At 53.8% G+C, this 22,905-nt stretch overlaps 10 protein-coding genes across 10 annotated transcripts; 2 read left to right on the top strand and 8 right to left on the bottom strand.

Moving 5' to 3' along the window:
• Nucleotides 1-110: 110 nt before the first annotated feature.
• Nucleotides 111-2,019, bottom strand: P152DRAFT_445512 (uncharacterized protein; the record flags this gene model as incomplete). Its single annotated transcript, XM_033677861.1, has 3 exons — nt 111-1,071; nt 1,124-1,824; nt 1,957-2,019. 3 exons carry the CDS (start codon nt 2,017-2,019, stop codon nt 111-113), a joined length of 1,725 nt encoding a protein of 574 aa, XP_033539052.1.
• Nucleotides 2,020-2,492: 473 nt separating this feature from the next.
• P152DRAFT_469859 (uncharacterized protein) lies at nt 2,493-3,902 on the bottom strand (the record flags this gene model as incomplete). The annotated part of the gene is made up of 2 exons (XM_033680926.1): nt 2,493-3,471; nt 3,550-3,902. 2 exons carry the CDS (start codon nt 3,900-3,902, stop codon nt 2,493-2,495), a joined length of 1,332 nt encoding a protein of 443 aa, XP_033539051.1.
• Nucleotides 3,903-4,234: 332 nt separating this feature from the next.
• P152DRAFT_454004 (ZIP zinc/iron transport family) lies at nt 4,235-5,972 on the bottom strand. The gene has a single exon (XM_033678498.1). The coding sequence runs from the start codon at nt 5,539-5,541 to the stop codon at nt 4,372-4,374; it is 1,170 nt and encodes a 389-aa protein (XP_033539050.1). The 5' UTR covers nt 5,542-5,972; the 3' UTR covers nt 4,235-4,371.
• Nucleotides 5,973-7,201: 1,229 nt separating this feature from the next.
• Nucleotides 7,202-7,952, bottom strand: P152DRAFT_454002 (uncharacterized protein). Its single transcript, XM_033678497.1, has 4 exons — nt 7,498-7,952; nt 7,470-7,477; nt 7,390-7,437; nt 7,202-7,310 (listed from the first exon to the last, which is right to left on the bottom strand). Exons 1-4 carry the CDS (start codon nt 7,580-7,582, stop codon nt 7,239-7,241), a joined length of 213 nt encoding a protein of 70 aa, XP_033539049.1. The 5' UTR covers nt 7,583-7,952; the 3' UTR covers nt 7,202-7,238.
• A 55-nt stretch (nt 7,953-8,007) lies between these two features.
• P152DRAFT_18503 (uncharacterized protein) lies at nt 8,008-10,946 on the bottom strand. Its single transcript, XM_033674204.1, has 2 exons — nt 10,616-10,946; nt 8,008-10,527 (listed from the first exon to the last, which is right to left on the bottom strand). The coding sequence occupies exons 1-2, from the start codon at nt 10,747-10,749 to the stop codon at nt 8,433-8,435; spliced, it is 2,229 nt and encodes a 742-aa protein (XP_033539048.1). The 5' UTR covers nt 10,750-10,946; the 3' UTR covers nt 8,008-8,432.
• A 108-nt stretch (nt 10,947-11,054) lies between these two features.
• Nucleotides 11,055-12,470, bottom strand: P152DRAFT_18516 (NAD(P)-binding protein). Its single transcript, XM_033674206.1, has 3 exons — nt 12,330-12,470; nt 11,821-12,267; nt 11,055-11,620 (listed from the first exon to the last, which is right to left on the bottom strand). Exons 1-3 carry the CDS (start codon nt 12,360-12,362, stop codon nt 11,144-11,146), a joined length of 957 nt encoding a protein of 318 aa, XP_033539047.1. The 5' UTR covers nt 12,363-12,470; the 3' UTR covers nt 11,055-11,143.
• Nucleotides 12,471-13,024: 554 nt separating this feature from the next.
• Nucleotides 13,025-13,700, bottom strand: P152DRAFT_510654 (uncharacterized protein). The gene is made up of 2 exons (XM_033682677.1): nt 13,216-13,700; nt 13,025-13,185 (listed from the first exon to the last, which is right to left on the bottom strand). Exon 1 carries the CDS (start codon nt 13,623-13,625, stop codon nt 13,233-13,235), a length of 393 nt encoding a protein of 130 aa, XP_033539046.1. The 5' UTR covers nt 13,626-13,700; the 3' UTR covers nt 13,025-13,185; nt 13,216-13,232.
• Nucleotides 13,701-16,782: 3,082 nt separating this feature from the next.
• Nucleotides 16,783-19,043, top strand: P152DRAFT_18446 (uncharacterized protein). The gene is made up of 2 exons (XM_033674200.1): nt 16,783-17,136; nt 17,254-19,043. The coding sequence occupies exons 1-2, from the start codon at nt 16,929-16,931 to the stop codon at nt 18,834-18,836; spliced, it is 1,791 nt and encodes a 596-aa protein (XP_033539045.1). The 5' UTR covers nt 16,783-16,928; the 3' UTR covers nt 18,837-19,043.
• A 1,228-nt stretch (nt 19,044-20,271) lies between these two features.
• On the top strand, nt 20,272-21,141 carry P152DRAFT_453997 (HET-domain-containing protein). Its single transcript, XM_033678496.1, has one exon. The coding sequence runs from the start codon at nt 20,312-20,314 to the stop codon at nt 20,996-20,998; it is 687 nt and encodes a 228-aa protein (XP_033539044.1). The 5' UTR covers nt 20,272-20,311; the 3' UTR covers nt 20,999-21,141.
• Nucleotides 21,142-21,710: 569 nt separating this feature from the next.
• Nucleotides 21,711-22,877, bottom strand: P152DRAFT_469852 (family A G protein-coupled receptor-like protein; the record flags this gene model as incomplete). The annotated part of the gene is made up of 5 exons (XM_033680925.1): nt 21,711-21,927; nt 21,995-22,488; nt 22,547-22,605; nt 22,659-22,666; nt 22,720-22,877. The coding sequence occupies 5 exons, from the start codon at nt 22,875-22,877 to the stop codon at nt 21,711-21,713; spliced, it is 936 nt and encodes a 311-aa protein (XP_033539043.1).
• Nucleotides 22,878-22,905: the final 28 nt, after the last annotated feature.

Raw genomic sequence — 22,905 nt, 5'->3', positions numbered from 1 at the left:
GCTGGTGCGACTATCTTCGCTCCTGTCTGTTGAAGGATAGGTTTATCTTCCCCTTCTCCAGTGTTACCAGTGACCCGTGACTCCCCTGAAGCAAATTGATCGTGCGCCACTTATTCCGCCATGTTATCCTTCCGCTCCGCCTTCTCCTGCTCCTCTCTGCTCTTCAGCCATCGGGGCTGCCTCCACTTCTTGACTTGAATGTCATTTAATAGCAACGTATAGAAGCTTGGAAATGCCGCCAACACTTCATCCAGCCACCAGTGCCCCTCTTCTACCATCCGAATCACCCCGCTGATCTTCATCCCCACGAAGCAATGCGCGAGAAGGTCGTCCTCGAGGTGAACCACGATCTCGCCTGGATTCCAGCGCTTCTGCTCGGGCATATCTCGCGGCCGGAACGTCTGAAGGTCCCAGAGCTTGCAGCGAAGTGTCCCTAGTGGCTTTAGGTGCATCTTCTTCCGGACTTCCGCGTTATGCTGGTGGTAGAGCTCTTTTACCTCTTGGCTTGGCGGTTCGATCGCGGTGATTTGGAGGCCCACTTCGCGGCGAACGTTGGGGATAAGCGCTTTGGCGCGCTCGACCCAGGTTTCTTCAGCGTCGGAAGATGGACCATCCTTGCACTCGCCATTGCCGTTGTTCTTCTCCGTCTCATCACCGGCAGGCTTGTCAATGATAGCAGCGAACAGCTTCTCCGATGCAATCGCGGCCAACCCAGCCAAGACGCTGACCTTCGCCATGTGATAATTCATGATGATGCCGTCCCACGCCTGTGCGCGAAGCTCCTTAATGTCCACCATCTCATCCCCTTCCCCGTAAATGGGGCCGTAGTAGCCATCAAACAGCGTCGACATGGCGATATTGAAAGGGCCGGGAAGCTGCGGGCGAAGGGGGATCAACTTTTGATATTCCTCGTACGCCAACCCGCAGACGGAGCGAGCGGCGAGGATCTCTTGGCTGTACTCGGGGCATACGTTGTGGTGGAGGAACCAGTTGTACATGTTCATCATGACCTGGGTGGCAGTCTTCACATTGTCGGTGGATAAATGGATGATGTTCGGAAGGCGAGTAGAGCTATCGAAGGTCAAACGATTGCATAACCAATGGAACCAGCATGGCAACGTACAGAAACCCCTTCGCCACGCCCTCGAAATCCACCACCCACTTCGTCCGATCATCTTTATCCTCGCCAGGGAACAACGTCGATGTCATCAGCGCGATTTCAGGCGCGTCGTAATTCTCCAGCTCCTTCGGGTCGTTCCCCTGAAACTGACGCTGACCGGCATCCCAGCCACTGTAGCGAAACCACGCGCTAAAGATCGCCCTGGTCGTTTGATGGAACTTCCTCCGCGAGCTGTAGCGCTGCACCGCCGCCTCCATGCGCGCGTCGATCGGGATGCTCGAATCGTAGCACTGCGCATCGTCCTTGTACTCCGCCGGCGTCACGGGCGGGTCCGCGTACCATTCCTCGAACCCGGTCGGCTTCAGCATCCCCTTGGTCATCAACGGGTTGTTCGACGTTGGTCCCTTAGGATTCTCGGGGAAACCTAGATTCGGTGGAGGCTTCTTGTACGTGGGCTTCCCTTCCGCATTGATTACCTCTTCGAGGATCACGGGGATTTTGCGCTTGATGAGTTTGTCGTCGACGACGTCGAGGTAAATGCTCTTTTTCAGCGCGGCGACGACGGCGCTGTAGGGCTTGTACTTCCGCATCATGGCGAAGCTGCAGATTTTCTTGATGGAGACGGGAAGGTTCTGGGAGCCGCAGCATTTTTCGAGGAGGTACGCGTCGTTGGGGAGGTTCTCATCGGAGAAATAGTACTCGACCTGGGGGACGTCAATATTAGTGCGGACTGATATGTTGAAGATAAAAATTGGCACCGGATGGAATAGAACAATGCTCGCTGCGTGAATACCAGCCGCAGATATTTATGATACGACTGAAATGGAAACCCTTACCTGCCGACGAACATCGTCACCTTGAGGGTGGTCCTCGATGTGAGGAAGCTCCTGAGTCTCCATCCTTGGAAGCAGTTGCGCTTGATCTGAGGAAGAAAAGCGCCCTCAACTACACGATTATGAAAAAAGTAAGAACAGGGGTGAGAGGTGAGAGACAGAAGATTGGCCTCTCGAAGTGAAATCGAAAATCAAGAAGCAACCATTTCACTGAGCGACTTCTGCAGTACCGGCAGGCTGCATGTGAGAAAACCGAACGTGAAACTTCAGACGGAGGCAAACGGACTGGAAAATCCCCAGATTGATGATGATAGCCTCTTTCAGTGTCATAGAGACCTATTAGGTAGGTATTGATTCCGTGGTGCTTCCATTGTCATTCGATGCTGCGGATTTGGAGCAGCATATGTATGCCTCAACGCCTCGATATTCCTATCGCCAGTCAAGCATGGACAAGAGGAGCTTGACCGAGTGACCAACTGCCGTACAAACTCACCAACGCCGGCACGCTGTTGATATCCTCCAATACGCCGTCAGTTGTCCTAGTCTAGCCCATCAAACGCCAATTCCGCCACCCCCCCGTTGGGCAGATTGCCCTTCCTCTTCGGCTTCTTCGTCGGCGATGGTTTGTTCCTGGACGGCATATCCATCGAGCTGTCCGAATCGTCGTCGGAATCTTCTTCATCCTCGCTTTCGGGAGCCCGCTTGGAGTGGCCATTGGCACTGACTGTAGCCTCCTGATCCTCCTCCTGCTCCCCCTCCTCATCCTCCTCCTCATCTTCCTCTTCGCCCTCGCCTTTCTCATGCCACACCTTCAGCACGCACCCCCCACCAGTGATCAGCCTGCCAGCCACGTCATACCCGATCGCCGTGACATCCTCCTTCACCTCATGCAACAGCTCCCCCACCACTCTCCTCGCCTTGATATCCACTAACTTCACCCTCCCCCACCCATCATCACTCATTCCCATCCCAATCGCCGCCACACTCCCCTTGACTCCCCCGCACCCCGCGGGCAACACCGCGAACGTCTCCACCGTCTCGTTCCCCCCACCTAGATTAATCCGCTCCCCCCAGCTATCCCAATGGCCCCGCTCCCATATCATCACCTCCCCTTCCCCAGACCCCACCAGGATCTGATCCCCGCGCCCCTTCCGCCCGGAGTGCGGCACGTACGCCGAGCACATCAGCTCCTCGCCTACGTCGTCGCTCTGCGCGAGCACACCGCGCCGCAGGTCCGTCACGGCGACGGTGCCGCCGCCGGTGCTGAGCCATTGCTTGCTGTAGCCGGAGGTGCTGGTGTCGGAGGGGGGGAAGGGCGTGATGGAGGAGATGTGGGAGGGGGCGTGCGGGCGGTGGGTTTGCTGGGGTTTAGAGGAGCGGAACCAGGTGGTGGAGTTTCCTGCAGGGGCGGAGGGGATGCGGAGGTCGTAGAGGTGGAGGGCGGAGGAATCGGTGCCGATGAGAAGGGTTTGTGGGGAGAGGACGTGGAGGACGGTGGCGGCGTCGATGGGGGAGTTCCTATACGACATCGAATTAGCCAATTGGTCGATCCATAGGAAGAACCATCATGCATAGAAAAGGTAGAGAGATGCATACTTTTCCGCCGGCAACACAATCTTACTCCTCACCACCCCCGTCTCCGTCTCCGCCGCCTTCACCACTCCATCCGCCCCCGCCGAAAATAGCGTCCGCCCATCCACGCTGAACCCCAAGCTCCGACAACTCTCCTGATGCCGCCGCGTCCGCCAGATCGTCTCGATCGTCCCGGTCCCGGACTCCGTCGTCGCCGCACTGAGCACGCTCGCGTCGCCGTTGTCGTCGGCGGCAGGGAGCCGCAGCGCCGCGACGTGGCCCGTCAGCAGGCCGACCGCGACGATGGGCTCGGTGGGATGGACGGCCTGAGCGAAAAGGTCGGAGGAGAGGGGGAGACTGCAAACGTTGTCGAACATGGTGGGCGATTGTGACGTGTGGTTTGGTTTTCGTGTTGTGACTTGTGAGGCAATTGGAATTTTTTTGGAGATCGGATAGGATGGGCGTGCAGGGATTGTGAGATGGCTAATAGCTTGCAGGGACAGCAGGGTGGAAAATTCGAGCTGAGATGGGCTGATTTGGAGCTACACGAAAATGCAATAGGACAAGTGCTACACCAGTAAGTTGTTCATGGTATTACATAGTTAGATACAACACGTCGCACCTCAGGGTGCGTATTTGGATGAATTGTGAATTCGTTGTGGAATTGATTCTCTATCGCTCATCATCAATGAATTTGAAGCCAAATGCCCTCCGACGCCGAACGATTTTTCCACTGCCTGTGGTATATCCCATATCCTAACCTCACAACTGGTTATCAAACTCCGCAAACGCCTTTATGTTTGGTCGTGTCTCAATTCAGAACGCTCATCATCGGCATCGAACATCCTACGCCCACTTCCCTAGCAGGGCCATCAACCCGGCACCTAGGGCCATCAACCCAATCGCGCTCATGACCGTCTTCGCCGGGGCCTTCGACATGGTCGGGCTAAACATGAACTCGTGCGCCATCAACTCCACCAGTCCCGTGTAGATCAGGATCCCCGCGCTGATGCTGTCGAACACCCCGTTGACGATCAGCGTGGTCTGCGACCCGGGCGCGTACGACGTCCGCACCCCCAACCCGGCCGCAATGGCGATCGGCGTGCTGAGGCCGTACGCGATAGCGAGCCCGTACGGCATGAATTTCCGGTGGGCCGGCCAGGGGATCATGGCGAGCCGGGCGCCGAGACCGAGCCCTTCGAAGGTCTGGTGAAAGACGAGGACGATATACAGGATTTTAAACTCCTCCCCGGCGACGGCGAGGGTGAGCCCAATGAAGATGCTGTGGAAGATGACGCCGAATTCGAGGATGAAGATGGAGGTCATCTGCGCGGCGAGGCTCTCAGGGGACACCCCGCCGTGCTCCGCGTCGCTGTTGTCGACGTGCGAGCGGGCGTGGCCGAAGTGGTCGGCTCCAGGAGAGAGTGTGTTGATTCTGCCTCCTTCGCGGGCCGTTCCATTGGTGGCCGTTCCATTGGTGGCCGGTTCATTGGTGACGGTGGTGGCGGTGGTTTCGGAACTTTCCACCTTAAGGGGGATAGAGGCGTCTCCAGTAGGGTGCTCGTGGTTATGCGTGTGCGTATGGGCATGTCCACCTGGCATCCCGTACCGCATGGCTACAATCTCCAAAACGAACAGGGAGAACACCGCCATTAGGGAGATCCCTTCCACCCAAGGGTACTCCGTGATGGGGCCAGTGAGACATGAAGCCGAAAGCGCCTCATGTGCGGGAGCTAGGAGATGAACGAAAGCCGTGGCGATGATCACCCCGGAGCCGAAGAACTTGGAGATGAAGAAGAAGGACTCCGGAATCCACGACCCGGCATGTCGCTGAGCGAAGACGGGAAACCATGCGCCGAAGAGCGAGCCGACCAGAATGACGAAGATGGCGGATATGCGGAGGCCCATTTGACCGTCGAACTCATTACCGGTGTCACACTGCCCGGGTTCATGGTGCTCATCGTCCATCGGGACGTGCCTGGAGAAAAGGGTCCATGTGGAGCTGAACGGATCCATGGTTGAAGAACTTTTGAGGCTAGGCCAAGATTATACAGACAACTCTGATGGACGCCTAGAGACTGGACATAAACTGCGAGGACCCAGTGCAGTGGAAGTAGATGGTAAGGACCAACAGATTGCAGTGGAAGGAGGACGCCGGACGAAATATATGCACTCAGAAATATATACGGTGACACTATAGCCGGCGTTTGTCGTGCGCAGGAGTCTCCCAATGACAATAAGAAAACGGACAATTACAAGAACAGAATTAACTGGACGAGCGTTGAATAAGAACTTTCGAATGAGGGACCGTGGAAATTCCAACGTCACAGTAGCGACCCATTGTATCGCAACCAGCACTTACCTTGATGGGTAGCTGGAGTTGACCAGTGACAGCAGCGGGAGAAATGAGTGAAAGATGAGCAAATGACATTGGACGAGCCCAGGAATGCCGCCTCTGAACAGCGGACGAGCAAATGCCCGAACTCTTGACTCCGATAAAAGAACTCTGATCTCTATGCCCTGCCCACATACCTTGATGGAAACCCAGGTAGCGCGCGCGAATAATCGATGGGGATTTATCACCCGGTGGCCAGGGTAGATGCGCTTATTACACTAGACAGCTAACTCGATAAGATATTGCAGATGGGCGGATCCGGGACCCAAAGATCTTCAAGGGCGGAGGAAAATTTAAGCGGCGAAACTGCGAAAGCCTCGCCGCATGCGTGTTGCGTCAATCTTACTACGTAGTATGTATGTAGTTCCCGCCTAAGATGAAACAGGCCTTAGGAAAATGAAGACAGGCCAAGGAACTGACGACTTGGAGGCTTGGGGAGTTGGTTCATTTGAAGACTGCACTGGTTCCTACCAATTCGTCGTGTATATCAAGATTCGACTGCAACTGTATTGTCATTCCGAGTTGACGGAATCTAGGTGCCCAACAGCACGAGGCGTACCACCACGTCCACAGTCCAACGTTCGGGCCCTTGCATTGGCTGGGAATTGAACAATTCGTCACTCCCGAGACGTTGGATAGCAGTGTGAAAAGCAAACTGCTACCGTGAAATGATAAGAAATAAATCCGCCAACCCACGTCCCAGTCCCAAGCACCGATTGGGCTCCGCCAACTCACATCTCGAGTTCTGATGGCTTCGATGATGTTGTGGACGGCGTCGACTCGGAGTTCGGCTGGGAGGTTCAGGAAAACCAGGAATCGCCCAAGGTGGCGTTGGAGGCGTCCAATGAGGCGGCGATATCGGCTGGATTAGCTTGATTAGCAAATACATTCCGTACAGCATGCAGCCGCTGGCCATCAAGGTATGTATCATCGAATGTCTATCAACGTCCTCTCATCAATTCATATTGTTTGGCAATGCACCATCAATCGGCTCACTGCATCAAACAAAGAAATCAGCTGGACAAATGTGCATGCAGTAGCTTCCACAGTGGCATACACGTATCCCAAACTCAAGCCACATGTAGGTCATCATCAAATTAAATCACGGTTTTCAGAATGTCACTTTGGCAGATGCTGTGTGATGTGTAAACTCTTGATTCATTCCATGCTGCGAGCTTTAGTCGACAATCGCGGAATTGCTACCTCAGTAACCATGCTGTGATGATTCATCCATCAATTCTCCAGGCATCCCCATCTCTGATCAGTGCTCTCTATCCTTCCTGCACTTGATGAGAAGATGTGTGAGGCAAGCCAGCACCTATTTCTTGGGTGCCTCAGCTGCCTTCTCGCCAGGCTTGCCCGGGGAAGCCAGGGGAGCCTCGGGGGTGTCCTACAGTCCATCGTGTTAGCTGGTGATGGTGATCAAGGGAAAGGAAGGGAAAGGATAGAGTAAGGGTGTGTTGTCATACCAGTTTATTGTCAATGTCAGCAGACTGGTCAGGGTTGGGCGCAAGGTTCTGGGCCTGTCAGAGAGTGTCAGTGGTCAAACCATCGGGGTGGATGCAGGAAGGAACATACCGGTGAGGCGGGCTGATGGGGGGCAGCCGCAGGGTCGGCGTCCGGGGCACTAGTGCCAGTGTTGGTGTTGGTAGGAGCAGACATGATGACTGTTGAGAGTTGAGGTAATTGGTTGGTGGTGGAGGAAGTTGGTTGGCGATGGAGGAAGTTTGACAAAGTTGGCTGATTGCTTTGAAGCTGTTGGGATTGTAGTGGATGAGTGAGTTGATGTGAGTTGTGACGAGGAGAAGTTGAAGAGAAGTGGGAGGAACAGCTTCTTAAATAGACAACGGGGAGGAAGTGATGAGGATTTCCCAGAGACCGTAAGGCATGTGGTCACCGCGACTGCCTTGGAAATCCGTTTGCTGTGGGTGAATTACACCACTTAGTTCCGTGCAGTGACTATACTGCGTAATTTCAAACGAATTGAAGGCCTAGGATTGGAAGGAGGAGCCCATTTCACGTGGAAAGACCGCGATGCGGTGAGAGCACATTAGGCAATCGCCGTCAATGCCAGGTACGGCAGGCACGTTCTCAAAAGTTCCAGAAGCCGGAAGTCTGATGAGGGAATAGTCCTCGACTGCACTCTGCTGCACACGTAAGGGCGATGAGGGCGGTGAGGATTATGAGAACTGAGGATTGTGGGGACTGAGGGGACTGAGATCACAGTGAGAACGTCACAGCATGAGGAGACAATGGTCCATGTTCCCCTGAGGGAGAGCAAGAGATTACAACTGAACTGCAATACGATGGATTCATACTTATATTCTGTGGCTAGCTGGAGCATTGTCAACTGGGACCCTTCAGGGGCAACCTGAGTTGAGGGAGTACTATTTGTACGCAGCAAGAATATGGCCGATAGAGGAGCAACAGCACTCACTGAAAGAACCACAGATATCTCCATAGCGGCACTGGAGTCAAATATCCAATTGCCCTCCAACCCTGACGATCTAATTCAAGCAGCCAGACCATCGGACTGCGCGTTGTCAATCCTCTCACCGACTCCCTCATCCACCTTCAACTTGCCCATCTCCCCAACTGCATCAACATCCCCCGTCCCCCTCCTCATCTTCCTCCCCTTCTTTCCCCCCCTAGCCTTCCTCCCCTTCCCCGCCCCCTCCGCCGGCTCCGGAATTTCCACCACCCACCGCGCGATCAGGTCCACCCGCTCACTCGACCGGAACCCCGCCAGCGCCCCACCGCTATCGAACGTCGGCGTCAGCATCGGCTCGTCCCGCTCCAGCTTCCGGATCTCGTCCGTCAGCCCGTTATCCGTGCTCTTGCGGCTGGGTTCCGTGCCTGCGGATGCGGACGTTCCGCCGGGACCGCATGGCTTGGCGGTGGCCACAGCGTGCGTACGGCCATCTCGCTCCGCGGCCTTGCTGGGGCTGGGAACAGCGTCGCTGACGCTCGAGAGTCGACACAGCCCCTCCCAGCCGCCCGCGCCAGTGGCCACATCGAGCCAGTTGTTGGTCAAGTTGAGCAGCTCGACCCAGTCGGCGCGGGCCGGGCAGCGGGTAGAGGTGGCAAAGACGGGGTAGCCGTCCACGAGGTTGGAGAGGCGGGCGACGTTGTGCGCATGTCGGCGGAGTTCCGTCGGGGGCGTCTGCGCGAGGCTGTGGGCCAGGAGGAGGGAGTGGAGCGCTTCGGTGAGCAGGGGGTGGAAGGTGAGGCTTTCTTGGAAAGGTGGGGGGAGGTCGAGGCGGTGGCGTGCGGAGGTGAGGGGGAAGGGAGGGAGATCGGAGGGTGGGGTGGGGGAGAAGAGGGCGGAGGCGGAGTAGATTTTGGGAACCCATTCCTTGCCGTTCTCGTGGGTGAATTGGGCAATTTTCTGGGTGAGCTCTCGGTGGGTGGGAGGTTTGCGATACGGCGCCAGGGAATCGGGTGACGACGCTTCTGAGTTGACGGAGGTGGAGGCCGGGGAGGTTTGAGGTGTACTCGAGCCGTTAACCGGATGAGATGTGTAGCCAAGGACTTGCTCGACGAAACGATCCGCAACGTCAAAAGCGAGACCCGGCGTATAATCCAGTAGGTTCAGAAAGGAGACTAGGTCTCGGATCGCCCTCCTTGCGTAGGTCCGGACATGGGTTTGTGCCTCCAACTTCCTCTGCAGAGCAGCTCCCTGGGCACTGCTCGATTCACTATTCTCTGGCAGATGTCCGGTCTGCTCCTCCTTCGGTGGTTCCTCCAGCGCAATGTAGACGTGCTGACAAGCCAAAGCAAGATAGACATATGCCCTGTGGAACAGCAACTGGCCTTCCAAGCTGCTAGGCTGGTCCACCTCCTCGATCTTATCGCGGTGCATCAGCCGTTCCCTCTGCTCTTGCCCCTCCGTTTGCCGCACAAGTTGACTTCGGTTCGCCCGATGCTGCGCTTCATGATGCCGATAGATCTTCAATGCGGCCGTAAAATCCCTCGCTGCACCCGCATAATCCTCCTTGAATATCCTCACGAGCGCTCTCGTCCGGAGCGGCGCCGGATCCGCCGAGCAATCGGCACTGACGTCGTCTAGCACATCCAGGGGCGAATGCTGCGCCATCATCCGCGACGGGATCTTCTCGTGGAAAAAGTGCACGTATTTCGCATCCGCCTCGTCCGAATTCCGCTGCAACACCAAGTGGGCGACTTCGTCGATCGTGCTCGTTGCCTGCATCGTCGCCACGCTCGTCGCGATTTCGTCGGTCCGATACGCGTGCGCGAGCTGCCGCGCCGCCATCTCTCGCATGCGGTATTTCCGTTCGCGGCTCAGCTCTGTGGATCCATGCCCATTATACCCCAATCCAAGCGCCGCGGCACCCGTGCGGTTCACCACCCCTTGGGAGAAGTTCGCCGAGGAGCTCATGGCGGCGGAGGTAAGCCCGCTGGCGGCACGCACTGCCAGGTTGGACGCTTCGTCGACCGCATTGCGGATCTTCACCAGGTCGAAACAGACCGCGGGATCGATGGTACGCGGGCGAGGGGAAAGGTAGTTACTGTGGGCGATGGTCTCGAGGATTTCCGGGGGGAGTTGAAGCCATGGCCCGTGGTACGCCGAGATATATCTCCAATGTCTGTATCCGCGGAAAGACGCATTAGTACGGATCGAGGAGGAAGTACGGCAGAGATCTAATCAGATAAACGGCAATCAGACTCACTCACTTATTCCGGCATATCAACAATGGAGGAAGAGACTTCGAGCTCGGCTTGCTTCCTCGTGATTGCCCGTCTATTTTCGTCGCATTGGGAACATTCTCGGCGTCCCCTCCTGGCGAATCTTTCTTCTTTTTGGCCATTTTAGGGAACGGACATGGCCAATTGGCTCATAAAATCCGCTTTCCACGGGCTTCGTACTCTCCCGTCATGCAATTGCGGGATATCTACCAAAACCGAACAAAATTTGAGGTCTTGAGAGCAATCCGTGATAGAAGGTCCGAGCGTCCCCGAACAAAACAGGTTACAGGTGCAGCTGAGACGAATCAACTCCATCTCAAGGAGATGATCCAACTGCATCTATTTTGGTATTGTACATCGCATCTAGGCAAGTATCGGTATTTATAGTTGCTCTCATAAATATGGATTGTTTCGTTGGTACTTGAATATTATCCGTCATCAATTTTCTGACTGCACCATATCAAAGCAGATCGGGAGACCGCGAGAGCAGAGGATTCGAGAGCAAAACAATTCCATCTATATTTCGCTCTCTCCGAGCGCTTTCAAGACCCCTCGGACAATCTCCACAGCATCGACTTCTTCGAGTCCGACGATTCCATTATCTGCCTCTTCTTTCGTCGCCACCACCGACCTATGCGCTCCTTTTTGGAACGTCTGCACCGCAACAAACCCCTGAACGGCCTTCCCGGCTTCTCCCAGGCGCATTGCTTCCTCCGAATTTTTTAGCACATCGTTCGAGCTGACGAACTCATTCGCCCATTTCACCTGAGTGGCGTCATTGAAGGCGTGCAGCAGCTCCAGTTGTGTGGTCTGCACTGACCGAAGGCGAAGGAAGCGGTTTGCCGTTTTGGAGGGATTTGCAAGACTCCCCGCAACAGCTAGACCGATGTCCGCGATTCGTGTCCCGGTAAATGGTTCTGTTCCATCGTCATAAAGACGAGCTGTCCGGTTGGGTATGTCGAAGCCCATCGCACCTGGGAACTTGATAATTGCCTGGAACAGATCAGTTCGATGCCTCTTGCTGTAATTTCTACTCAAGTTGACCCCATACAGATGGAAAGAAGTGGAAAATGAAGCTGGCATTCTATAAATCTTTTCGGGCAACAGAAAAAGGGATCGATGGTAAGTATCTTGTATCCGAAGTATACAAGAACTCTTGGAAACTGAACCGAAACGAATGATGCTCGACTTACCCAGTCAATAATACTCCCCACTGCTACAGCGCTCCACTCGAACTTTCCCTTGCTCTCATCCACTCTCATCTTTGCATGATTCAGTACCTTCACTTTCATTTCCCTCGCGGCTTTCAAAGACGGCACATCCAGCCGACCTTGCACATCTTCCGGCGCATTGCCGAACTCACTGAGCATAAACCTTTGCACTCCCACATCGGCAGCCGCATCGATCATTTGGATCTGCGCGGAAATGCCCCCTATCGAAATCGCGGAAACAATGGCATCCTGTCCCGTGAAGGCGGAGCGGAACGTCTCGGGCGTGTACTCGGCGGCGATGATCTTTAGCTGGGCAAGAGTCGCGGGAGGAAACACGGATGTGGAGGATGCAGAGCGAGTGAGAATGGTGACGGTGAAACCATGTGAGAGCAGCGCAGCGATGATAGATCGACCAATCTCGCCTGTCGCCTATTGAGACTTAGTGATCGTCCTGGGGATGGGTTTGTAGATGGGGTTTCTATTCTTCTTACCCCAATCACAATGACTTTCTTGATCTCAGACATTTCCGAACAGGTTCTGCGTGGAAGGGGAAAGGGATAATTGACTTGAGGAAGAAGTTATTCGGCTTTGACCAATCAAAACAACTCTATAACTTTGACTATGAGGCACTAGCGGTAGTGAGCGCATAGAGCGAGGTTCTAATTAGTGAGTATCCCATCTGGCCTTCTTATATTCCAAGCATCGCCAGTTGATGCTCTGGACTGATTTCAAAGCATCCGATGAGGTTCATCATATCTGCTGGGTCGAGTCACCGATGCATAGAGGCTAGTCCGATAGCGATGGATCAACAGTATCTTTTAGGCATCAGTCGTAGTTCAAAGGTCCCTCAATCCTCAGATTGTTTGTTGCCTGATACTTCCTGAGTACACTAGTTGCTAGCTGCTTATGCGCCCAATCACATACTATGTACGTACGTATCAGCACTCCAGCAGCTAGTGGTCGCCGAGACGTTGACAAAGTCAGTGACGAATACGTCCAGGGCTCCGGGGTACGAGATTCCATTCTCCAACCGCTGCGATAGCGTCAGGGGCAGGCTGAGGAAATTTGGAATCTCGGTCAAGCGACCCGGAAATATATATTCTTGTGTTGGTGCCCCGGTGCCCCTGTTGAACCGTTTAGTAGCGCAAAGCCCAGCGGGAAATCTGTGGGGTGTCAACTTGTGAATTCAGAATTGTGACTGGAGTTGTGACAGATTTGGCAGTGACTCTGAGTAAGGGACATGGAGAGCTTCGGACGACGGTGGCGTCGGGATCCAGACACCGAACCACCCGCCAGCTGTTCTGGTTTCGTATTGAATAGTAATACAAAGGTACCACGCGATGCACTCTAATATCCTAATCAAAGGCATTCTATTACCTTTTAGAATCCATCGTCTAATCAGTGGTCCCATCGGCCTTTGCAACCATACGACACACCGAGGGGTCATCCATCCTTTTGTGCTTACTCCTTCTGTCCTGCTCATTCCTGCAGCGCTCAAACGCCGGGAAAGTTTCTGCGCTTCGAAGGCTTCGAAGTTCGCAGTCGAGGCCATGATGAAGGACGAACGATCCAATGAGGTTTGCAGCTAGCAAGCACGGAAGTCTTATGGAACGTAGGAAGAAGTTAATCGAAGACAAGGTACAGCCCGTGGCTGAGTGGCACCATGGGTTGGTGCGAGGGCAAGACAAAGAGGGCAAGCGGTGTTTCAACCTGCGAAACATGCGCAATTCTGGAATTCCTGATGGCTGATGATGATCCGATCGAATCGTCGGAGGCTCGGAGCCCATAATTTTGGATGGTCGTCGCTTGTCGTCCTGTCGTGGTCTCAATGCCAGTGTTCTCGATGTTTACGAAAGTACGAGGAGTAATCAAGTTACGTAATCGAAACCTTTACTCCTGAATATGTACAGCATTGTACTACATAGTACTATTTTCTAATAGTAAGTAGGAACTAACTAGTACCTGATAGTAGAGAACACGGCCTCGTGGTTCCATGGATTATTGTAACGTTGACTGGTGTGGTTTTACAGGACCAAGGACCACGATCCACGATGACTGGTGACCAACCGATGGATCGTTTCTCTTAACCCCTGACCGGCACCCGATATCCTGGCGAGGCATTACACTCCCCTTCCGTCTATTACGACTTATAATTTTCATAACTATGATTATTAACTAGTTATTACCCAACAGTCCAACAAGTAGGCTACCTCCTATCCTTTCTGTGGGCTATGGTCTTTTCTCCATGGCCCCAACAAATTCAGCTTTTCCGAGCATGTAAGATTATCACACACTCGATCAGGGCTTGGCCGGTGTCATCGTGCCATCTGTGGCCTGTCCATCGGAATACCCCCGCTTGAAGGCTTGAGGGTTACCAGGTACTCGTTACAGATTAAGGTGCCGGTTGATTATCTCATAACTCTGTCCCTGACAAGACAATTAGGTCTCGCTCGGTTCCTGGATATCCATCTGCGACGATATAAGTGCCGCCATGGTGCCCGTGTCATACCATGCCTCGGGGACAGCTCCTTGTTGGCTGTTTCATTTGGACTTACATGATGAGATGCTCATGGTGCCGATGCGGATCATCCTTCAAGGAAGCCCGGGGAAGGAATTAGGAAACTCATTATTGGTACCCCTCAAAACGGTCGAAAGCTGATCTCCTATGACACCGAATCCTGCGAATCCAGAAGGCCATCGCAGAATCGTGTCTGCAGTGGTAAGCGTCATCGTCCACCCCACAGGCGGTTGACTTCAACTGGCACCACAAAGGATTTTATTGGTTTCCGAGACGGAGAGTCACTGCATGCGCCTAGCCTGCCATAGATACAGTGTCCAACCCTGTTCTTTCTCTGTCAGACTGTCGGATTAATGTTCGGATATGCTCTATAAGACCTGAATTAAATGCCCAGTTGATAGGCAGTCCAGTGCCCGTGGCATAGGCTCTCGAAACTGCTTATATAATCACGCCACTTCCTTGGCGAGCAATAACTTTTGAAATGGACCTCCGTACGGAGTAGAGAGAAAGTCTTTGCCTCCTTGGAAGGGGTTCGATTTCACTATTCCCACGGCACCCAGGAGATAGGATTTGTTCCTCCTCGGAAGCTTGTTCAATGCTGATACTTTTTGACCTAGTTAGTTAATGTCTAGCTACTGTCTACGATCTATCTCTTAATTAGCGAACCAGGCTAAAGAGAATTACTGTACGGAATGCCAATATTCTGTTAAGAGCGCCTCTGCCACATGCTGGGCCACCGGCTTCCGCAACATGAATACAGAAATACATAAGGTACCGAGTGCCCACTATCCAGATGGTCGGTCGCATGCTGGTAGTTGAGAGATCGTAAGCAGGGTGATCCCCGCCATCCGCGTTATTCCCAAACCCGAGCACGAAATTCGGCTGAATGGGGTACTGATGAATGACAAAATAAGGAATAAAGGAAAAGCCAGAAAAAGATGGCGCTTGCTCTTGCAGTGAGTGATTCGAGCAGCTGGATGCTCCCCAAGGTGTGACAGGAGTTGCATCGTGAGCGAATCAGGGCCACCCGAGGACCTGAGCAGAGAGGCTTGGTCCAATTAAATATAAGCCCTTCTTTTCTTCGGACTCGGACGGTTTTCGTCATGCTGTCATGAAGCGACAACGAGTCTCGGGCTTGAAAGCCCTGAACCGAGATCAGGATACAGTCGATGCCACTATGCATGCTGAGCTTCCGCATCGCCTAGGCGAAGGCCTGTGTTCAGGTCTTCCAGAGCACGGCATGAATAGCATTCATTCACCATGGATCATATGTGCCCACTGGAAAGCAAGGTATAGGTAGTCGACCCTGCAGTCTATCGATTACCACGAGTGTACAAGTTCTACGGAATAGTTATTATCACTGGATGGACGAATCTCACAAATATGAAATGGCAAAAGATGCGCTCCACGGATACGATCGTGGTCTACGGGCGAGGCCGCGCTCTGAGCTAGCACCGATTCTCATTGGAAGAATACGACTGGTTGATGTCTCAGTTCTTGGGGTGGCTGGCGGGTGAAGGGACCCTGGAGGAGAGGGTCGAAGCGTTTGGGAATTGGGATAGTGTCGCCGCGGGCACTGGGGAGCTTCTCGGAGAATTGACCCAGTGCCACTGTGCCAGCGATATGATGTTGGATCCTTCTGGTCACTGACACCACAACTCCAAATCGGGATTGGTGTGCGGTTTCAGAGCTGCGTTTTTCGGGGATTCCCCTGGACGAGCTCGTAGCCAGGGCTGGCGATGATGCTCTCTGCTTGCAGTCTGGCTGATTCCGTACCTCCCCCCGCTGGGGCGCTGACAGATGAGAGATTACAATTCCCTCCTGTGCATCATCGTTTTGTACGGAATAAGTGCTGTCTCATCCTTTCTTCTCCAACTTCTTCCCCCGAAGGATTCTTATACCAGTCTCCGACACCCAGTCTAGCGCTCCGGAGTCGAAATCGCACTATCTACTACCCGCTGTCCCGCATCGTTAGCCTGTAGTCGAACACGTTGCTGCAAAGTGTAACCCTTAGCCCAGACCACATCCAGGTTTTCCGTAATCGATGCCCCAGACAGACCCTGGGGCTATCCTTGATGTCCTTCACGCCCGCTGGCTCCCCCAGTCTAACTAAACCGCTATTGCTTCTGCTGGTGCTGCTGGACACGGGACGCTGGTGGTTCTACTGTCTCTGCTGCTGCAACATCCGCACAGCTTCGTCTGCTGTCTGCACGCGCTTGGGAACCGCTTCGCTGGGCTCTCTTGTTGCCAACATCATCCTGATCCCGCGCCTCTCATAATTCCCTGAAGCTCCCTCTCGTTTTTACATTCTCTTTTCGCCCATTGTCATCCTCAGGTATATCACTTCGTCGCTCGTTTTAGAATTTGATTGCGCCTACCCGATCGTTCCGTTGCCTTCGATACCATTTCGCGGCTAACATACCCGCTCCGCCTCGATCATCCAAGTCCACATCTCCAATCCACTCGTCGACCTTTGCTTCACAAAAGTCCGCTGCGATCCGCCGTTGCGGAAAGGCAAACGAACTCACCCGCAATCGTCTGGTCTTCTGCGCACCGAGCGGGTACCTGAGCCATGGATCACCAACTCCACCACATGCCTCCGCCCGTCGCTCCGAAGAGGACCGCATCTGGATCCATTCGTCCCAACAATCGCAGCGTCTCCGAACCTCACCAAGATATCTCATTTCCCATCCCGCCAGAAGTCGCGCCGCATCTCCAAGCGCTTCGAAGATTTGACCTCGAGGCCGTCATTCGATGGATCACGCTCGATCGGCAGCAAGGTAGGCGCCCTCTCCTCCATGACCGATTCTCCGAGTGTAACCACGTTTGGGATTGCTCATTCCAACATCGAGAAGTCAATACATACGTGCACTGCTAACTATTGTCTCATGTTTCAGCGCTCAACAACGTCTCTCCTGGTGCCACCTCGCAATTCCCCCATGGAATCCCTCACCATCAGCCACGTCTCTCCGTTGCGTCGTCCATCGGGAGACAGTCGACCACCTCGAGTATCTTCTCTGCGCCACCAGGCCATCGCCAATCGATTAGCTCAGCAAACACCAACTTCACCGTCCTCTCCGGGCGATCCGATCAATTCTCCCCTGCCGGCGAGTTTCAGCAATGGAACTTCGAAGGTCCCACTGCACTCCCTCAAGTGCCTCTCGCCTCGCAACAACAGCCGCAACGTCGGAATCCCATGAGTCCCACGGCAGCGCCCATGTCTCAGACGGCCAACATCGTTGGGATTCCGCGGTCGTCCCCTCGTCCTGCACCTCGAAGCGACCCCGAAAAGAAGCAGAAGTACGTCTGCACGTCATGCGAAGTCAAGTTCACGCGACGGTGGGATTGGAAGCATCATGAGGAAACCGTTCATGAGCGATGGAGGAAATTCCCGTGTCCGGACTGCAATCAGGAGTTCTGGAGCGAGAACTCGTTCAACCAGCATCATAAATCCGCCCACAATTGTAAGAACTGCCCACACGCGACCTCCGTAAAACAGGATCTCGAGAAGAGAACGGCATGGGGCTGTGGCTTCTGTGCTGCCATCCATTACGCATGGGAAGAGCGCTGCAAACATGTCGCAACCCACTTTGACAAAGGCGAATCCAAAGACGATTGGAAGCACTCCAACGTCATCTATGGCTTGCTTCACCAACCGGATCTCCTGGAAGCCTGGCGTGCGTTGCTCATCTTCAAGCACGGCCAATTCCCCGATCCTCAACCTTGTTTCAGCTGGAAAGCGAAGGTCACCGGTCGTCAACAAGGCTTCCGGGAATCGGGTTGCGGCCAACTACAAGACTTGCTCGAGTTTGCCCGTACCAAGGAATCGGTACAGTCCGTTGTACAAATGGCTTACGATAACGGCATACTTCAATCGACTCCTCCCGTCCTCAAACTTCAACGACGGAACAGCAATTTCCCCATTGCTCTCGCCGACTCCCCTCAGGCTATAAAATCCCCCCAAATGCAACCTCGAACAAAATCCGAGCCAACTCCCTCCGTGAGCCCCCCCGATGACTCTCCCGCCGCCCCCACCCCAACCACGAGCCTCCAAGACGCCTTCAACCCCGTCCAAGTCACCGTTCCCGCAAATGCCGACCCATCCGACACTGCGTCCGTCCCCATGGACCATTCCATGTCCGGCACCGACCCCAACGACGCCTTCACCGTCTACTTCGACCCCAACCAAATGCATATGAACCAATTCGGAGGTCCTCTATCATCCCACCCATCCGGCATGCCTACAGCCGCCTGGGCACAGCAACAACACCTGTCGCAATCGCAGCATATGCACCCCTTCTCCCCGTCCGGACCGTTCGCCATGGGCAACATGGCTGGCCTTTTCGTGGACAAGGACCTGCCTCCGCTCCCCCCTCACGAGATCCCGCTCACTTTTGAAGGGAATGAGGAGTGGAGTAGTGCCTATTCAACGCAGATCGGGGACGATGACAGCATTATTCAACCGCAAATGCCTACGTGATGCGAGCGTGCATCCGCGTCCAGAAATCCGATAACTCGGACCGATTCCTGAACGAGGAGGTCTGGATATAAGGTTGGTAGTCCAGAGCGCCTGTCGCTTAGTCTCGCAACCTTCGTAGTTAGCGGGAATGCGATGCGATTGCGCATCCGACAAGTCTGTCGAAGTAGATCTCCTGCGCGCCCAACAGTTAAGCTGGGTCCGAGCTTGAGCTCCGCAGGTTGGCTGATCGCTGGCTCCTACTTCCCTCATCGTGTTAATTTCACCGATGCATTAGGCGCTAGGTACCGACGAGACTCCGACCCCCCGCTTGTTCGGCGGCGGACGGCATCGTCCCCACGTCCGCTTGGCTTCCTTTCATGAGTGTCATGTATCTTATGTTGCGACTCGGCGCTGGAGTTTCTTGAATTTGGGCAAATGCAAAATATTTGGGATGGTGCCACTGCAATCTGTTTCCACAATCGGCGTTATACACCCTATCATTCTGTCGTCTCCCCAACACCTCGCCCTTCACTCCAAACCCCGTCCCAGCTCCGCGGAACTGTCGTCACGGATTTTTATATCCCATGTAAATTCCCGCTCCGATGGAGCTGCCACGGCACTTCTCTTCGCGTTCTCTTAATTATTCCCGAATCCATCCGTTTTTTGCGTAGGTCTTAATTTTGGTACCTACCTTTGCCATATCTATTCATTCTGTTCCTCACGGTGCAGCTGAAGTGAAAATGCAAGTGGCACGCGGCGTACTAGTCAGGAAGACTTGCTGTCATATTATTCTGCGTTCACATTGTACTTGTATGTCTCTTCTCGGCCACATTTTCTAACAATTGGACTTTTCAAGAATCTTTTACAATGTCATAGGTAGAGATTGGAAAACAAGCACGTAGTTTCTTGGGTGGACGACGATGCGTTTCAAACCTAGCCTGTCGACCATGAATAAGGAGGCTGAGTCGATTTTTGGTTTGGTGGCTTTATTGGATCCATGAATGCAGCTATTTGGATTCATCGCCGTTACTGTTTCATGTATTTTTACACCTGCGACTGATATAGGAGCGCAACGTCATTCCCAGACGTGTCTTTTCTGTCCGGCTTTGATTACCCTCCTAGTCGGAGAGAAGTGTCATCCACGGCTCTCAGGGATGTCGATAAATGAATCCAGTTAAGCAAACTGCTGCGTGCCGAGGGTTGATGTTCTGTGTGCGAATCAGTAGTTATTATTCTTTGCGAGCTCGTAAGCTACCCTCATTGTTAGGAGGCGGTGTGTGAGTTGAAAGATGTCAGTATGTCATTAGATGAATGTGCAGTGAGCCAAGATGAGGCTAGCATGAGCTCATGGCGAGGCTCGCAGTTTATTCGCTGTTGGGCAGGGATGATCTTATAATTCCACAGCCGCGCGCATTCCCTTCAGCGAGTTTGAGAGCACTTCCAAGTTGAAGCTGTGCAATATATCCCCCTTACGACCGAGTTCAATACCACCCGCCATGCGACTTTTGAACACCGAGACTCGAGAACTGAAGGGGTTCGTATCGGGCATCCCCCGCTATGCGATTCTATCCCACACTTGGGGCGAAGAGGAGGTGACACTTCAGAGATTGAATAGCGCGACCTATGCGGATTGGTCGAGACCTCAATTCTCCAAAATTGCGATGAGCTGTGACTTAGCCCGAGGTGACGGGCACCAATGGATATGGATCGACACTTGCCGCATCGACAAGACGAGCAGTGCCGAGTTATCTGAGGCCATCAATTCTATGTTCCTGCGGTATCACGGATCAAGGATCTGCTATGTTTATCTGGTCGATGTGCCGGATGGCGATGACCCACATCAGGAAAGCTCCGCATTTTCTAGGAGCCGTTGGTTTACAAGAGGCTGGACGTTGCAGGAGCTTATTGCCCCCGAGTCGGTCGAATTCTATACAATAGACTGGCAGTACGTTGGTAGCCGAGAGGATTTATCCGATGTCATCTCACAGGTCACGGGTATCTTTGAGGACTTTCTTCAGCTTCATCTCAAACTGGGGACCCTGCCCGCCAGTCGCAAGATGTCCTGGGCGGCAAGAAGGAAAATAGCCCTGGTGGAGGACGTGACCTATTGTTTATTAGGTCTGTTCGGAATCCACATACCTTTGCTCTACGGCGAGGGGACCAATGCTTTTCGGAGACTGTAGGAGAACATTATGAAGACTGCTACAGATCATACGATTTTCGCATGGCGAGAATTGGGAAACCCGGGCCCATTGGGAAGATCTTGTGGGCTGCTAGTCCCCGAAATAAGACACTTTGAGAGTTCTGGCGAACTCGCACGCTTGCATGGTCGACGGGACCTCCCCTATTCCATCACGAATGCTGGAATTTCCATGCGTGTCAGGTTTGTGGATCCGAAGGATTGGACTGACCAGATGCTTGAGCAATCTGTGCAACACCTCCCAGAAACCAGGGGGATGTGGTCTAGGAGCGAGTGCCTCGCATTCGCTGCTCTTAACTGTACCCCCAAAGGCGAACCCGGCACTGTGGTCTGTATTGCGATGTACAATGCCCATAAAGCCTTAACCATTGCCAAATCTCGAGAGAGCGGTAAAAATATTTCGGATCAATCTCTCACCCAAGGGACCGAAACCAGTCCAGCCGAGCAGTATGTACGTATTTTTCAGGGTTCTTTCTTCCTGTGCGATATTGCAAAGACTATGAACAGTCCCTCCGAATCGATATTCTCCCTTCCTTAAGAGGCAAATGATCACCATTGTGAAAGCTTCTGGACGGCTCAAAAGTTTAACTTGCGGGCAACGCGAGCCAGTTAATCATTTTCGCGAATTTGACTTCTTTCTCTTGCTTCTGTCAGCCCGTATCTATTTCTCCAAGCAGCCATCACCAGTCCGGAAACTACGCTGCGTCGTCGTCGAGTCGGATCCTCCCCTCACCCGACAGTCCATTCGTCCAGAAACCACCAATGTCGACGTTCGTCTCTGCCACACGGGTGTACGTCCACAGCAGCCAGAGACCGAACACAGGCTTGGTCAGGATATCAAGCACCACATAGGCGATGATTTCCCCGTTGACGGCGCTGGTATGTCGGGAGCCATTCGCGACTCCCCATACACTGCAGTCGTTTGTCAGCACGATCCACACGCACGGTGTCACTCGGCTTCCTTCATCGGTAGACTTACACAGGATACGCCGTCCAAACGATTATCGTGTATCCAGCAATGGCAACGAAGAAGTTGCCGACCTTGCTGTTTCTCGCGTACGCGGCGGCGCGGCCATGGATCGCCAAATGCCAGATGACGACCAGGTACGCGATGCATGCGACGGCGTACCAACCCCATTTCTGTCCGGTTCCTTCCGCCCCAAGCGCAGAGAAAAGGCCGCTCAGGGCCATGATCATGCTGGCGAGGACGGTCATGAGGATGTGACCGCCGCTCACCCCGGCGAGAAGGGTCAGGTCGAGGAGCAGGAGTGGCAAAGTGAGGAACCAGTCGATGTAGCGTGCGTAGTAGAGCTCGCGGTAGATGGTGTGGTAAACCGGCGGGATGCCGTGTTTGTGTTCGTGGACGACCACGGTCCTGTGCAATGTCTTGCCTTGGCCGAGGGCCATGGCGAAGTACGAAAGCGTGGCGATGATGGTGACCAAAGTAGTGACGACATGGAAGACACGTTTGGACTGGGTAGGGTGGTCAGTCTGGACACCGTAGGGTTTCGTAGGGGAGAAGCCAACTTACAATAGGCACTTTCCATGACAGTCCGGCGAATACGGCCGAGGAAATGAGCATTATAGCAACTATAAGCGAGATCAGTTTGCCATCCCGAATTTATACGCAAAATCTCGCGTACAGCCGATCCTATTGCTGGGTTAGCCAAAGGAGCTCCGGGTCAGCAGGATCAATTTACATACCAAAGAGCAATCCCGCCTGCCCTCGTCGCAGTCTGATATTCCGGCATATCTGGAATGACAGTAGGAAGCGGAGTTGCACTCTTAGAAACGCTTGATCCGGTATTGGTGGGAACCAAGAGGCTCTTGGTCGCCTCCGCAATCACGGATTCAAACGACATGGTGGTTGTTCGAAGGGAGCGGTTGAAT

Source organism: Eremomyces bilateralis (assembly GCF_010015585.1).
Source record: "Eremomyces bilateralis CBS 781.70 unplaced genomic scaffold P152scaffold_1, whole genome shotgun sequence".
Taxonomy (NCBI): domain Eukaryota; kingdom Fungi; phylum Ascomycota; class Dothideomycetes; order Eremomycetales; family Eremomycetaceae; genus Eremomyces; species Eremomyces bilateralis.
The sequence above is the reverse complement of the archived record's forward strand: the minus strand, read 5'-3'. Positions and strand labels throughout refer to the sequence as shown.

Bases quoted from the DNA above. Each gene is read 5' to 3' on its own strand.
- P152DRAFT_18516 (XM_033674206.1), bottom strand. From the start codon at position 12,362: ATGTCTGAGATCAAGAAAGTCATTGTGATTGGG. The intron at 12,268-12,329 runs GTAAGAAGAATA...AAGTCTCAATAG, and splicing joins AGAAAGTCATTGTGATTGGG to GCGACAGGCGAGATTGGTCG. The intron at 11,621-11,820 runs GTAAGTCGAGCA...GATCTGTTCCAG, and splicing joins TGGGGAGTATTATTGACTGG to GCAATTATCAAGTTCCCAGG.
- P152DRAFT_18503 (XM_033674204.1), bottom strand. From the start codon at position 10,749: ATGGCCAAAAAGAAGAAAGATTCGCCAGGAGGGGACGCCGAGAATGTT. The intron at 10,528-10,615 runs GTGAGTGAGTCT...CCGCGGATACAG, and splicing joins TTGTTGATATGCCGGAATAA to ACATTGGAGATATATCTCGG.
- P152DRAFT_510654 (XM_033682677.1), bottom strand. From the start codon at position 13,625: ATGGGCTCCGAGCCTCCGACGATTCGATCGGATCATCATCAGCCATCA.
- P152DRAFT_454004 (XM_033678498.1), bottom strand. From the start codon at position 5,541: ATGGATCCGTTCAGCTCCACATGGACCCTTTTCTCCAGGCACGTCCCG.
- P152DRAFT_453997 (XM_033678496.1), top strand. From the start codon at position 20,312: ATGCGACTTTTGAACACCGAGACTCGAGAACTGAAGGGGTTCGTATCG.
- P152DRAFT_18446 (XM_033674200.1), top strand. From the start codon at position 16,929: ATGGATCACCAACTCCACCACATGCCTCCGCCCGTCGCTCCGAAGAGG. The intron at 17,137-17,253 runs GTAGGCGCCCTC...CTCATGTTTCAG, and splicing joins CACGCTCGATCGGCAGCAAG to CGCTCAACAACGTCTCTCCT.
- P152DRAFT_454002 (XM_033678497.1), bottom strand. From the start codon at position 7,582: ATGTCTGCTCCTACCAACACCAACACTGGCACTAGTGCCCCGGACGCC. The intron at 7,311-7,389 runs GTATGACAACAC...GATGGACTGTAG, and splicing joins CTGACATTGACAATAAACTG to GACACCCCCGAGGCTCCCCT.